Source organism: Syngnathus leptorhynchus, chromosome 7 (genome assembly GCF_054491065.1).
Source record: "Syngnathus leptorhynchus isolate UIUO chromosome 7, UIUO_Slep, whole genome shotgun sequence".
Classification (NCBI taxonomy): domain Eukaryota; kingdom Metazoa; phylum Chordata; class Actinopteri; order Syngnathiformes; family Syngnathidae; genus Syngnathus; species Syngnathus leptorhynchus.
Genome location: NC_141201.1, coordinates 14,659,191 through 14,673,364, shown reverse-complemented (window position 1 = coordinate 14,673,364; position 14,174 = coordinate 14,659,191). Strand labels below are relative to the sequence as shown.

At 43.6% G+C, this 14,174-nt stretch overlaps 1 protein-coding gene and 1 pseudogene across 3 annotated transcripts in view; one reads left to right on the top strand and one right to left on the bottom strand.

Annotated features, from left to right (window-relative positions):
* nf1a (neurofibromin 1a) overlaps positions 1–14,174 on the bottom strand; it is a 158,180-nt gene that overhangs the window by 109,030 nt on the left and 34,976 nt on the right. For all 3 annotated transcript variants that reach the window (XM_085915635.1, XM_085915638.1, XM_085915636.1), the window contains exon 17: positions 431–677. In XM_085915635.1, coding sequence (XP_085771761.1) covers positions 431–677 — 247 coding nt within the window. The remainder of the gene's footprint in view (positions 1–430; positions 678–14,174) is intronic.
* LOC147054860 (uncharacterized) lies at positions 7,256–13,874 on the top strand (annotated as a pseudogene).

Below are 14,174 nucleotides of genomic sequence, written 5' to 3'. Positions count from 1 at the left end.
TGCAGAGATTTCATGTTGTGGTTCTTTGGAGACACTTTCCTGACAATCTTCTTTGTGTATATTTTCTTACAAATGGTAATTAAACATTAAAACACCTGCGGCCTATAGTCCGGTGCGGCATATGAACAAAAGAAAATTTTTCCCTAATTTTAGGTGTGGCTTATAGTCCGGAAAATACAGTATGTTCAAAGGGAGTAGTAGGAGAAATAGAAAAGAATATCTAGTCTTACTGCTTGTTCTGTATAAATTTGTAGAAATTATGTAATCATATTACTTTATAAATATGTTTTTCACATAGTTTATCCCAAATGGAGACAAAAATAACATACCCCTTTTCATATGTTCAAAAAACTATGAGCATGACGTGTCCACTCATTCTGCACGATAAAAATAAAAAGCCCAGTTTCCACATGATCTTGCTTTGCCTCACCTGTTCCCATCATGTTGCTTATGGAGGCAAGTTCACTGAAAGTAGCATAGTTGGGCAGGATGGTCTGAACGGACACCTCGTCAGCAGCACTACGAATATCAGCCTCTTCACAAAGGTGGCGGAAGCATGACATGGCAACTAATACAGCCTCTGTGTCTGGACTCCACAGGAACATATAAAGACACACTTCAAGCTTTGTCTGAGCCTGCCTGCAAATTGGAATACCTCCACCCATGGTGGCGCACTCCTATTGGAAGCACAAAAAGATGCATTAATCATTGCTGACACAGCATGATACATACGTACAGTAGCTGTGTATAAATACCGTAGAACCATGGATCTCAACGCTAATATGTTCCAGAAGGAGCAATTTTCTCCATTAGACATAATTGAAATCACAGTAATCCGTTCTCAGACAGCAAGTTTTTACCGTAACGTTGCCTTTTTTATACCACAATTGCGGAGCAAAAATACATTGAATATGCAATATAAGTTACCGTAATAGTCGCGTTTTTTGTCATAGTTTGGGTGGGGGGGCGATTTATACTCAGGAGCGAGTTATGTGATTTTTTTTCAAAAATTTTAAAAATTCAAAAATCCGCGATGTAGTGAAACCGCAAAAAACGAACCGCGATGTAGCAAGGGATTACTGTCATTTGAACTGCAAGTGACGTCACCCGTCCCGCGTGGCGGTTGTTTACATAAAGGGCAAAGGATTCAATCATGGGATGACGAAGGGCCCCACGTACTATCGGCATCATTAGCGGCTTTGTTTGTGACACAGAGGATGAAGAGTTTAAAGTATTTCATGATTTGGAGTGACACAGAAGGTTTGAAAAACTATTATGGCTTTTTACGCAAGCCTGGTCCTTCTCGACGGGAGCTCTCTTTCACCTCTGTGGATGAAGTCGGGGGCCGGCGCTCGGCCAGGTGGCTGTCCGGGGACGGTGGATGGGGCTCGGACATGGCTTTTACGCACGCCCGGTCATACTCTGCGGAGCTTTCTTTCACCTCCGTAGATGGAAGTTCAGTAGGTGTTGGTTCGTTGACCTCTTGTTTTGTTAAAGAAAGAGCCGTTTACAAAACCCACGTCTTTCCTGGTACTTTGTTAACGCTACAATATAGTTATACACTAGATCTGTGCGGCGTGCGCGCGGCGTTGTTGACATAGAAGATGAGGAATTTGATCGATGGATTTAATAATTAGGAGTGACACGGATGGTTTGATAATATTGTTGTTATTTGAAATATACTTTATATATCGTTAAATGGGTACGTGGAATAATTAGAAATGCAACTTACAACGGGTCTGACGTCAGCATATGCTGCGCATACGTGGCATTGTTTCCATAAAGCAAGATCGATAGATTTAATGAATTGGAGTGACACAGATGGTTTGATAAACGTGTTATTTATGTAATACTTGAATAACTCAGTTCTCAGCTTCTCGTTTGTGTATATGTCACGTTAGCATACCGTATCGTTTAGCCTGTTGTAGCTGGTACATGTCTGTTTTTGGTGTTGGATTTTGACAAATAAATTTGCCCCAAAATTGCAATTTATACTCCGGTAAGACTTATATATGCTTTTTTTTCACTTTATTGTGCATTTTATGGCTGGTGCGGCTTAAACTCCGGAGCGACTGATAGTCCGAAAATTACGGTGTATATATTTACATCGACATTTATGAGGCACTGAACTTATGAATGTGGAGGTCGAGAAGAGATGCGGGGAGGGGGGGGGGCTAAATTTTTGGAAGGGGAATCCCTTTCCATTAAAAAAAAAACATACATGGCTGCATTTTGTCAGTGTTTTCCTTAGTTTTTTTCACTGGGACCTGGCTGTTGACCCCTGGCAACCCCCTTAGCAACACTAGCAGTTTCTATCTAGTCCTCAAAAATGAATTTATGTTCAATCTCAGCACTTTGAATTCCGATGCCAAGTCCATCACACAAACGCTTCTTTCATACGCGTCTAGGATTGCCTTTTTCAACTCCAATGTTGTTGTTCTCACTTTCCTCGTTTGCTTTTCACCTGCGTCTTTCGTGGGACTCATGTTTTTTCTCTAGTAGAGTGCAGCCTTACAGTGGTCTACAACCCACCAAACAACAATGCCAACCAACGGAAACTAGCGGCAGGTGTATCGAATTGTTTTGTTTACAATGGCCATGTGAGTCGGGTCAGTTTCCGAAAGTTTTAGCGAGAACTAGGACAAAGACTTGCCGACATTTTGCGTTTAGAGGCGGTTGACTTCCGGGGTTCCACTGTACCATCACAGGCACATACTATATTGGTATGAATCCTCACACCTCCAAAGTCATCATTTTTCAGGTGACACCAAAAATAGCATTTTATTTTTACCATTAACAGTGCATCATCAGAGAGAGCAAGCCATTTTCAACATGTTTAATTGGACAATAATTTGTAAAACACCCTCACGTGTGGACTATTTGTATAGATTTGTGGCAAAAAAAATAGATTTCCCAATTTTTTACATGGAAGGTTCCAGCCCAATGTCAGCAATATGTTCAAACGTATACAGAAAAAGAGTATGATTATGCACCTCTGTCAACATGGGAGACATTAATTTACAGTATTTTCCGGACTAAAAGTCGCTCGGTGTGTAAGTCGCATCGGCCACAAAAGTCAAAAAGTCAGTACACAACACTCACACAAATAGCACAAAGAGTAAAAACGAACAGACAAGAGCAACAAATAAGTAATGAGCAAATAACCCAAATAAATAAACAATAAATAAATAAATAGACAAATAAGAGCAGCAAAATGGAGCTAGCGCGCTAGCAACAACAGGCTAAACGATACGGTATGCTAACGTCACACAACCACAAACGAGGAGCTGAGAACGGGCCTGACGTAACATTAACAGTTATCCAAATAACTATAACATAAATAACACCTTTATTAAACCATGTGTGTGACTCCAAATCATTAAATCCATTGATCGGATTCTTCATCCTTTATGTAAACAACGCCGCGTGTGCGCCGCGCCGCTGAGGTCGGACTCGTCGTCAGTTGCAGTTCTAATATTTCCACAGGCGCATATAATGATATATAAACTATATATCAAATAGCTATAATATAAACAACAATTTTATCAAACCATCTGTCACTCCAAATCATTAAATCTATTGATCGAATTCTTTGTCCTTTCTGTAAACGCCGCGTGTGTGCCGTGCCGCTGACGTCATCAATTGCAGTTCAAATTACAGTAATCCCTCGCTATATTGCGGTTCGTTTATCGCGGTTTCACTATATTTACAGAATGTGTTAAGAATTCTCCATGTTATTTATGTTATTCAGCCGTTCTTTGATTTGAGGTAGGGTGCTTTATTTTGAAGGCCGTTTTCAACCGATACCATTTCAAATCGTTAAATCTCCTGACTCCGGAAGTTAGTGAATGAAACTCATTGTCAGTGAGGCTCCGATTATTCCACAGCCATAGTGCGCCCTCATGCAGTTTAAAGTGAAAATAACGTGAAGTGATCAACTATACTAGTAAGTAAGTAATGTGTTAACGACCAAGTAAAAGGTTTTGAATAATTTCAGATATAAATTGGTCATGAACGAGCACACAGATCCTTGGCTAAGAAACCCCCATCTGATGGATACCCTAGACGGGTAATCATTCGTCTCCTTAAATACCGTATTTTCCGGACTATAAGGCGCACCTAAAAACCTAAAATTTTCTCAAAAGCCGACACGGCACCTTATATATGGACCAAATTCCTAATTTTAAACTGGCCCGAAGCATTGTGTCATGAAATCAATCATAAGTGGCCCACTGAAGACTATGAGTCATGAATCCAAAAGACTACGGATCATTGTTTTGTGATTAAAAAGTAATTTGTTGCGTCTGAAGTTGAAATAAAAAGATAAAATGGAGAATGATTTGATTTGGATTAAAAATCTGACATGATGCATAAATGGTGCGTGCGCCTTATAGTCCGGTTATATAAGGACAAAGTTTTAAAATGGGCCATTCATTGAAGATGCGCCTTATAGTCCGGTGCCCCTGATAGTCCGGAAAATACGGTACCAGGTAAAGGACAAGAGAGGCAACAGAGGCAAGCTACAGTTCATGAATCATCCGATCCTTGTTTTTGAGGATTACCCACCAGAGGTAGTGGAACAGCGAAAAAAGTACAAGAAAGTCATGTCGGAACTGTATGTGAGGGGATTAAAGCCTGCTCTTAGCTACCCAGCCAGGTTGCACATCAAGCTCAAGTCGGGGAAAATGAAAGACCTGGCCTCGGTGGCTGAGACGGTGAATTACATCGCTTCCTTGCCATCGGTGACGACGAGACAACGAAATCAAGCAAGCTGGTCGAAGTCGGGTATAATGAACGAGGCGGCCTCGGACACTGAGGTGGTGAATGTCATTGCTTCCCTACCATCGGCAACGTAGAGATAACAAAATCACGAATGTTTCCCGATGGAGTAGAGTTTCTTCCATCTTCCATGTCTCATTTGCCCGCCTGGCCACATTTTCTTCTATATGGGTGCCTGGGTCAAGGTAACCTCTATTTCATTTTATTCCTTGAATTGCATGAACTCTGGATACAACGCTTCGAAATGTACATTAGTGTCTTCAATTTTTGTTTTGAGGAACTAATGTTATGTGTCATGGCAATGCCCTGATTTGTTTTCTGCTTATACGGCTATGTCCAAGTGCCTATTTTTTATTATTATTATTGATATTATTTATTTTTTTCCTCTTGACCAATACGTAAAATTTGTTCCAACGGACAAATAGGAGGCTAGATTTACCTGTGTACTATTTTTATTTATACAATGCCAGACGGAAAGCGGAATTGAGAAACTTCCCAGGATGATTTTCATTTCTCATCCTTTACCTTTTTATCTCTTTGTTTTTCTCTCCTGTTTTTCTCTTCTAAAGGACATTTATGGACTAGTTGCGAAGACCGCAGTGTGCTACAATGTGCAGCCTCAATATGACTGTGTTTTCACGTGTGTGTGTTAAGTGTGTGTACTGTATTTTTTGGAATATAAGTCGCGGGTTTTTTTCACAGTTTGTGTTGGGGTTTACAAATTATCTTGATCGTATGATTATGTTGGAATGTAGACTAGAATTAATAACTTTGTTTAAACCTTTTACCTTCCCTTGACTCTGAAAATTTTAACCATTCAGTTGTTGAAACTTTCCAAATGGTGTGGAAACATTCTTGCTTTGTTAGTCATCTAAAATGCTCCACTAGTTTCTGTTTCCACGACCTTGTAAAACAATGACCTGGGACCATCCACACTGATCAACCAGTTGCTGAGGTGACCACCAAACATGTCCAATGTCACCCCTACCCTACTTGTTCTCAATAAATATGCATAATATAAATATATTCTCCACTTGCAAGTGCTTAAAGGGCATACTGTCTCCCGTGTGGTTCTTGCAAAACAAGTTAGAGTGGGAACACCTCTAACAGTTTGGGTGGGCGATCGACTTATACTCGGGAGCGAGTTATATGTGAATTTTTTCACAAATTTTCAAAATTCAAAAATCCACGATGTAGTGAAACCGCAATAAACGAACCGCAATGTAGCAAGAGATTATTGTTATTTGAACTGCAAGTGACGTCACCCGTGCCGGCGCCAGTTGTTTACATAAAGGACAAAGGATTCGATCACGGGATGACGAAGATGACGAAGGGCCCCACGTTTGAAGGATTTAATGATTTGGAGTGACACAAGGTTTGAAAAACTTGTTATTTATGTTATAGTTATTTTATATATTTTGTTTTGTGGAGACACTTGTATAGGTTTTTATAATGACAAAAACAGTTCAGTAGGTGTTGGCTCGTTGAACACGTTTTGTTAAATAAAGAGCCGTTTACCAAACCCACGTCTTTCCTGGTACTTTGTTAACGCTACAATATAGTTATATACTAGATCTGTGCGGCGCATGCGTGGCGTTGTTGACATAAAGGACGAGGAATTTGATCAATGGATTTAAGGATTTGGAGTGACACAAATGGTTTGATAATATTGTTGTAATATGATAGTTATTTGATATATACTTTATATATCGTCATATGGGTCTGTGGAATAATTAGAAATGCAACTCACGACGAGTCCGACGTCAGCGGCACGGCGCATACGCGGCATTGTTTACATAAAGGACAATCGATGGATTTAATGAATTGGAGTGACACAGATGGTTTGATAAACGTGTTATTTATGTAGTAGTTACTTGAATAACTGTCAGGCCCGTTCTCAGCTCCTCGTTTGTGTATATGTCACGTTAGCATACCGTATCGTTTAGCCTGTTGTTGCTGGTTCATGTCTGTTCTTGGTGTTGAATTTTCACAAATAAATTTGCCCCAAAAGTGCGACTTATACTCTGGAGCGACTTATATGTGTTTTTTTTCACTTTATTGTGCATTTTATGGCTGGTGCGACTTATACTCCAGAGCGACCTTTAGTCTGAAATATACGGTATATGTATATGTGTAAATGGGTGTGTTGTGTGACTTCAGCGAACTATACTGCATTGGAAATACAAACTGCTCAAATTAATTGGTTTTGATGACTTAAATATTTTTGGAAATCAGGACCACCGTCTTCATTCGGGTGATGATATTACCTGTAGCATTCTCGAGCTTGACAATCAAAAGTCAGTAAATGATTCCTACCACCACTCATTGTTACACATTAACATCAGGAGGTTAAACAAACATCATCCTGACTTAATTTAATTTAATTTTAATAGGGAAAGCGGAGCGAAAAAACAACAACGAGCCGCGAAACTACAACATACTGCTATACTGCTAAAAACACTAGCACGTTCCAACGATGGGTCCGAAGAAGGCACCAGTGGCTCCCCTCTCTTCGGTGGAGGAGGTTGATGATATTAAAAAGGCATTGGACTTCCTCAGTAAAGAAGTATCTGCTGTCAGGCTGGAGCAGAAAGCTATCCTTAAGATGGTCGAGGAGGTTAAAGCTCTCCGCATCCAGAATGAGGAAAAGGAAAAGAGAAACCAGGGTTGCCGACCTGGAGCAGTACACCAGAATTAACGGTGATCATCTCCGGAGTCAACATCAAAGCTCGGTCATACGCCCGGGGATTGGCCGCTGGCAAGGGAGGTGAGCCCGGTGAACTGGATGTTAGCTCCACGGAGCAACAGGTGGCTACTTTTCTGTAGTCCAAGGGCCAGCTGGACTGCGACAACATCGAAGCTTGCCACCCTCTGCCCAAGAGGAGCCCCAGGGACAAATCCGCTGTCATCATGTGGTTAGTCAACCGAAAACACAAGATTGCACTATTAAAACAAGGAAGAAAGTTGAGAGGAACCGACGTCTACATCAATGAGCACCTGACCAAGCGCAAGGCTGATATCACCAAAAAAGCACGCAAATTCAACACACCTGCACTACAAACTGTAAAATATTTATCAAGCTCAATGGAACACCAGAGGAAGCAAAAGTGCTGATAGTAAGAAGTATCGAGGAGCTGGACGGATCCCAATGATCATCATGCAGGACTGTAAGGTAAACTCCACTCACAACCATGACACACACCAAAAGAAGTCAAGCATCTATACTTGAAGACAACAGTAACATAACTCAGAGGATTAGAGAACACAACAAACCCAAACTCCAATCATTTCAATATACTGACCACAGTTCACTGGATATGGAACATGATATAGACGCGGATAACAACTTCTTCAACTCAATCAACAATAACTGCAGTTACTATACTGATGAAGAATTTAATAGAATCAATAAAGATAGCAAACTGTCCATTATGCATATTAACAGTAGGAGTCTGTATGCCAACTTCACAAACATTAAGGATTATCTTCATCAGTTTACTTGCCCATTCAACATTATTGCAATAACGGAAACATGGATCAACACAGTAAAAGGGGTGGACTTTGAGCTGGAGGTATATGACTTTATACACATAGATCGACAAAACAAAGGTGGAGGAGGAGTTGCGATCTATGTGGAAAAGACATTAAACATCAGGGTGATAAAGGACATGTCAATGGTAGTTAACAATATATTGGAATGCATAACAATTGAAATACTCTAAGACAAAAAGAAAAATGTAATCATTAGCTGCATATATAGGACGCCAGGTTCTAGTATTGAACTGTTCACAGAATGGATGGAAGAGGTGTTTTCAAAAATCAGTTGCAAAACAATTTTCATCTGTGGAGACTTCAACATTGATTTACTCAATCCAAACAAGCACAAACTGACTGAAGATTTGTTAACACAATATATAGCATGAACTTGTATCCAAAAATCACTAGACCAACCAGAATAACTTCTCACTGTGCCACTCTTATTGCTAATATATTCACAAATGACATTATAAACAGCACAATAAGTGGGTCAGTCAGCAACATTAGTGACCATTTGCCAGTTTTCATGGTTTTTGATGACAACTATAAAATTACTTAACCGGCAAAAAACAGGAATATAGAAAAATCAAAACAGAAGAAATAATAAATGCATTTAAAAATGGTTTAACGTCACAAAACTAGGATACTATATACAATGAAAATAACATTAATTGTGCATATGAGGAATTCTTCAAAATTTTCAAAAGGTTATATGACAAATACTGTCCTGTAAAAGTAAAGGAAACTATATTATGTAGATCATCCCTGGATCATAAAGGGCTTACAAAATGCCTGTAAAAAGAAAAATACACTTTACAGAGAATTTATAAGACAGAGAACTAAAGAGTCAGAAAATAAATACAAACAATATAAAAACAAACTGACAAATATTAAAAGAGCTGCTAGAAAAGAATACTATAATAAAATATTAAATGATAATAAAATAACACCAAACAAATATGGATTATAATGAATACTGTAATAAAAAATGGCTCTAAAAAAATTTATTATCCTAAATATTTTATGATCAACAACACTGAGATGCATGATATGCAAGAAGTGGCTAAAACTTTCATAAATTCTTTGTAAGTGTGGGACCTGATCTGGCCAAACAAATCCCAGATCCAGTAACATCTGAAGAGCAGTGTACCGTAATTTTCGGACTATAAATCGTGTTTTTTTTCTTCGTAGTTTGGGTGGGGGGGAGCGACTTATACTCAGGAGTAACTTATATGTGATTTTTTTTCACAAATTTTCAAAATTCAAAAATTTGCGATGTAGTGAAACCGCGATAAACGAACCACGATGTAGCAAGGGATTACTGTCATTTAAATTGCAAGTGACGTAACCCGTGCCGCGCGTCGATTGTTTACATAAAGGGCTAAGGATTCGATCACGGGATGACGAAGATGACGAAGGGCCCCACGTTTGAAGGATTTAATGATTTGGAGTGACACAAGGTTTGGAAAACTTAGTTATGTTATAATTATTTGATATATTTTATTTTGTGTAGCAACTTGTGTATATTTTTATCGTTACAGTTCAGTAGTTGTTGGCTCGTTGAACTCTTGTTTTGTTAAATAAAGAGCCGTTTACCAAACCCACGTCTTTCCTGGTACTTTTTTAACGCTACAATATAGTTATATACTAGATCTGTGCGGCGCGCGCGCGGCGTTGTTGACATAAACGATGAGGAATTTGATCGATGGATTTAATGATTAGGAGTGATACAGCCCCTCCGTTAGTCGTCACCTTATCGTGGTGGAGGGGTTTGCGTGCCCCTATGATCCTAGGAGCCATGTTGTCTGGGGCTTCATGCCCCTGGTAGGGTCACCCATGGCAGAAGGGTCCTAGGTGAGGGGCCAGACAAAGCACGGCTCAAAAGACCCCTTATGATGAAAAAGATATATGGATGTCGTTTTCCCTCGCCCGGACGCGGGTCACCGAGGCCCCTCTGTGGAGCCATGCCTGGAGGTGGGGCTCGAAGGCGAGCGCCTGGTGGCCGGGCTTTTGCTCATGGGGTCCGGTCGGGCATAGCCCGAAAAGAAAACGTGGGTCCCCCTTCCAATGGGCTCACCACCTATAGGAGGGGCCAAAGGGGTCGGGTGCATAGTGAGCTGGGCGGCGGCCAAAGGCGGGGACCTTGGCGGTCCGATCCCCGGCTGCAGAGGCTGGCTCTAGGGACATGGAATGTCACCTCTCTGGCTGGAAAGGAGCCCGAGCTGGTGTGTGAGGCAGAAAGGTTCCCACTAGACATAGTCGGACTTGCCTCCACACATAGTTTGGGCTCTGGTACAAGCCCTCTCGAGAGGGGCTGGACTCTCTTCCACTCTGGAGTTGCCCACGGTGAGAGGCGTTGTTTGTGTCTATGCACCGAACGGCAGCTCAGAGTACCCACCCTTCTTAGAGTCCCTGGAGGAAGTGCTGGAGAGCGCTCCTTCTGGGGACTCCATCGTTCTACTGGGTGATTTCAATGCTGACGTGGGCAATGACAGTGAGACCTGGAAGGGCGTGATTGGGAGGAACAGCCCCCCCGATCTGAACCCGAGTGGTGTTCTATTTATGGACTTCTGTGCTCGACACGGATTTTCTATAATGAACACCATGTTCAAGCATAAGGGTGTCCATGTGTGCACTTGGCACCAGGACACCCTAGGCCGCAGTTTGTTGATCGACCTTGTAGTTGTGTCATCGGATTTGTGGCCGCATGTTTTGGACACTCGGGTGAAGAGAGGGGCGGAGCTGTCAACTGATCACCACCTGGTGCTGGGTTGGCTCCGATGGTGGGGGAAGATGCCGGTCCGACCTGGCAGACCCAAACGCTCTGTGAGGGTCTGCTGGGAACGTCTGGCAGAATCCCCCGTCAGGAAGAGCTTCAACTCCCACCTCCGGCAGAGCTTTTCCCACGTCCCGGGGGAGGCGGGGGACATTGAGTCAGAGTGGACCTTGTTCCGCGCCTCCATTGTTGAGGCAGCCGACCGGAGCTGTGGCCGTAAGGTTGTTGGTGCCTATCGTGGCGGCAATCCCCGAACCCGCTGGTGGACACCGGCGGTAAGGGATGCCGTCAAGCTGAAGAAGGAGTCCTATAGGGCCTTTTTGGCCTGCGGGACTCCGGAGGCAGCTGACAGGTACCGGATGGCCAAGCGGAACGCGGCTTCGGCGGTTGCTGAGGCAAAAACTCGGGCGTGGGAGGAGTTTGGCGAGGCCATGGAGAATGACTTCCGGACGACTTTGAAGAAATTCTGGTCCACCATCCGGCGTCTCAGGAAGGGGAAGCAGTGCACGGTCAACACTGTTTACAGTGGAGATGGTGTGCTGCTGACCTCGACTCGGGATGTCGTGAGTCGGTGGGCGGAATACTTCGAAGACCTCCTCAATTCCACCGACACGCCTTCCATTGTGGAAGCAGGGCCTGAGGACTCTGAGGCGGACTCTCCAATCTCGGAGGTCGAAGTCACTGAGGTAGTTAAAAAACTCCTTGGTGGCAAGGCCCCGGGGGTGGATGAGATCTGCCCGGAATTCTTAAAGGCTCTGGATGTTGTGGGGCTGTCATGGCTGACACGCCTCTACAGCATTGCGTGGACATCGGGGACGTTGCCTCTGGATTGGCAGACTGGGGTGGTGGTTCCGCTCTTTAAGAAGGGGGACCGGAGGGTGTGTTCCAATTACAGGGGAATCACACTCCTCAGCCTCCCTGGTAAGGTCTATTCAGGGGTGCTGGAGAGGAGGATCCGTCGGGAGGTCGAACCTCGGATTCAGGAGGAGCAGTGTGGCTTTCGTCCTGGCCGTGGAACAGTGGACCAGCTCTACACCCTCAGCAGGATCCTCGAGGGTGCATGGGAGTTTGCCCAACCAGTCCACATGTGTTTTGTGGACTTGGAGAAGGCGTTCGACCGTGTCCCTCGGGAGGTTCTCTGGAGGGTGCTTCGGGAGTACGGGGTGCCGAGCCAACTGATAAGGGCGGTTCGCTCCCTGTATCACCGATGCCAGAGTTTGGTCCGCAATTCCGGCAGTAAGTCGGATTCGTTTCCAGTGAGGGTTGGACTCCGCCAAGGCTGCCCTTTGTCACCGATTTTGTTCATAATTTTTATGGACAGAATTTCTAGGCGCAGCCGAGGCGTTGAGGGGGTCCGGTTTGGGGACCTTAGCATCGCGTCACTGCTTTTTGCAGATGACGTGGTGCTGTTGGCTTCTTCAGTCCGTGATCTCCAGCTCTCACTGGAGCGGTTCGCAGCCGAGTGTGAAGCGGTCGGGATGAGGGTCAGCACCTCCAAATCCGAGTCCATGGTCCTCGGTCGGAAAAGGGTGGAATGTCCTCTCCGGATCGGGGATGAGATCCTGCCCCAAGTGGAGGAGTTCAAGTATCTTGGGGTCTTGTTCACGAGTGAGGGCAGGATAGAGCGCGAGATCGACAGGCGGATCGGTGCAGCGTCGGCAGTAATGCGGACTCTGTACCGGTCCGTCGTGGTGAAGAGAGAGCTGAGCCAAATGGCAAAGCTCTCAATTTACCGGTCGATCTACGCTCCTACCCTCACCTATGGTCACCAGCTATGGGTCGTGACCGAAAGAACGAGATCTAGGATACAAGCGGCTGAAATGAGTTTCCTCCGCAGGGTGTCCGGGCTCTCCCTTAGAGATAGGGTGAGAAGCTCGGTCATCCGGGAGAGACTCTGAGTAGAGCCGCTGCTCCTCCACGTTGAGAGGAGCCAGATGAGGTGGCTCGGGCATCTCATCAGGATGCCTCCTGGACGCCTCCCTGGGGAGGTGTTCCGGGCATGTCCCACCGGTAGGAGACCCCGGGGACGACCCAGGACGCGCTGGAGAGACTACGTCTCTCGGCTGGCCTGGGAACGCCTTGGGATCCCCCGGGATGAGCTGGAGGAAGTGGCTGGGGAGAGGGAGGTCTGGGAGTCCCTCCTAAAGCTGCTGCCCCCGCGACCCGACCTCGGATAAGCGGAAGATGGATGGATGGATGGATGGATGGATGGATGGATGGATGGATGGATGGATGGATGGATGGATGGATGGATGGATGGATGGATGGATGGATGGATGGATGGATGGACACTAACTGATTTGCATCACAGAAAACTTTAGAAATCTTGCAAGATTCTGTAAATACAGAACTAGCTTAAGTGTCTGATTGGTTCAAATGCAATAAATTATCTTTAAATACTACGTATTACATAATTTTAATTTAAATAAACATTTTAAAAACATAGATCACTGCCAAATTGTCATTAATGGGAAAGAAATTAAAAGGGTCTATGCTACAAAATTCCCGGGGGTCTTCATAGATGAGTCACTCAACTTTAAATGTCACATAGATCACCTTGTATCCAAATTATCAAAATATGTTGGTTTATTTTACAAAGTCAGACATTTCCTCCCTCAATCAATACTATTGATTTTATGTAACCTCATGAACCTCATCTTAACTATTGCAATGTCATATGGGGCAACACCTTCTCCAGTCACCTTCAAAAACCTCACTCTCTACAAAAGACTACCTGAGCTGATTGAATTTCAGAATACATGTGTCATGTTTCAGGTTGTGAACAAGAGAAACCACATACTGTGCAGTCTTATCCCCATCACAAGACTCCAGCATTCCCATCAGACGCGAGGTAAAACACAGATCCTAGGGAATTACCGCAGATGTGTCCGCACCAGTACGAGTGTGGCATGTAGAGGACCTCAGATTTAGGTAAACCTCAGACCTCATAAAGGTCATTCAGTCTACCTCCAATTTTAAAAAAACACCTTTTTAGCCATCTTTTACAAACCCATAATTAAATTCACATTTCCATAGTTAGCTGGGTTGAGCGTGTGTATGTGTGTATTATGTGTCTGTCTGT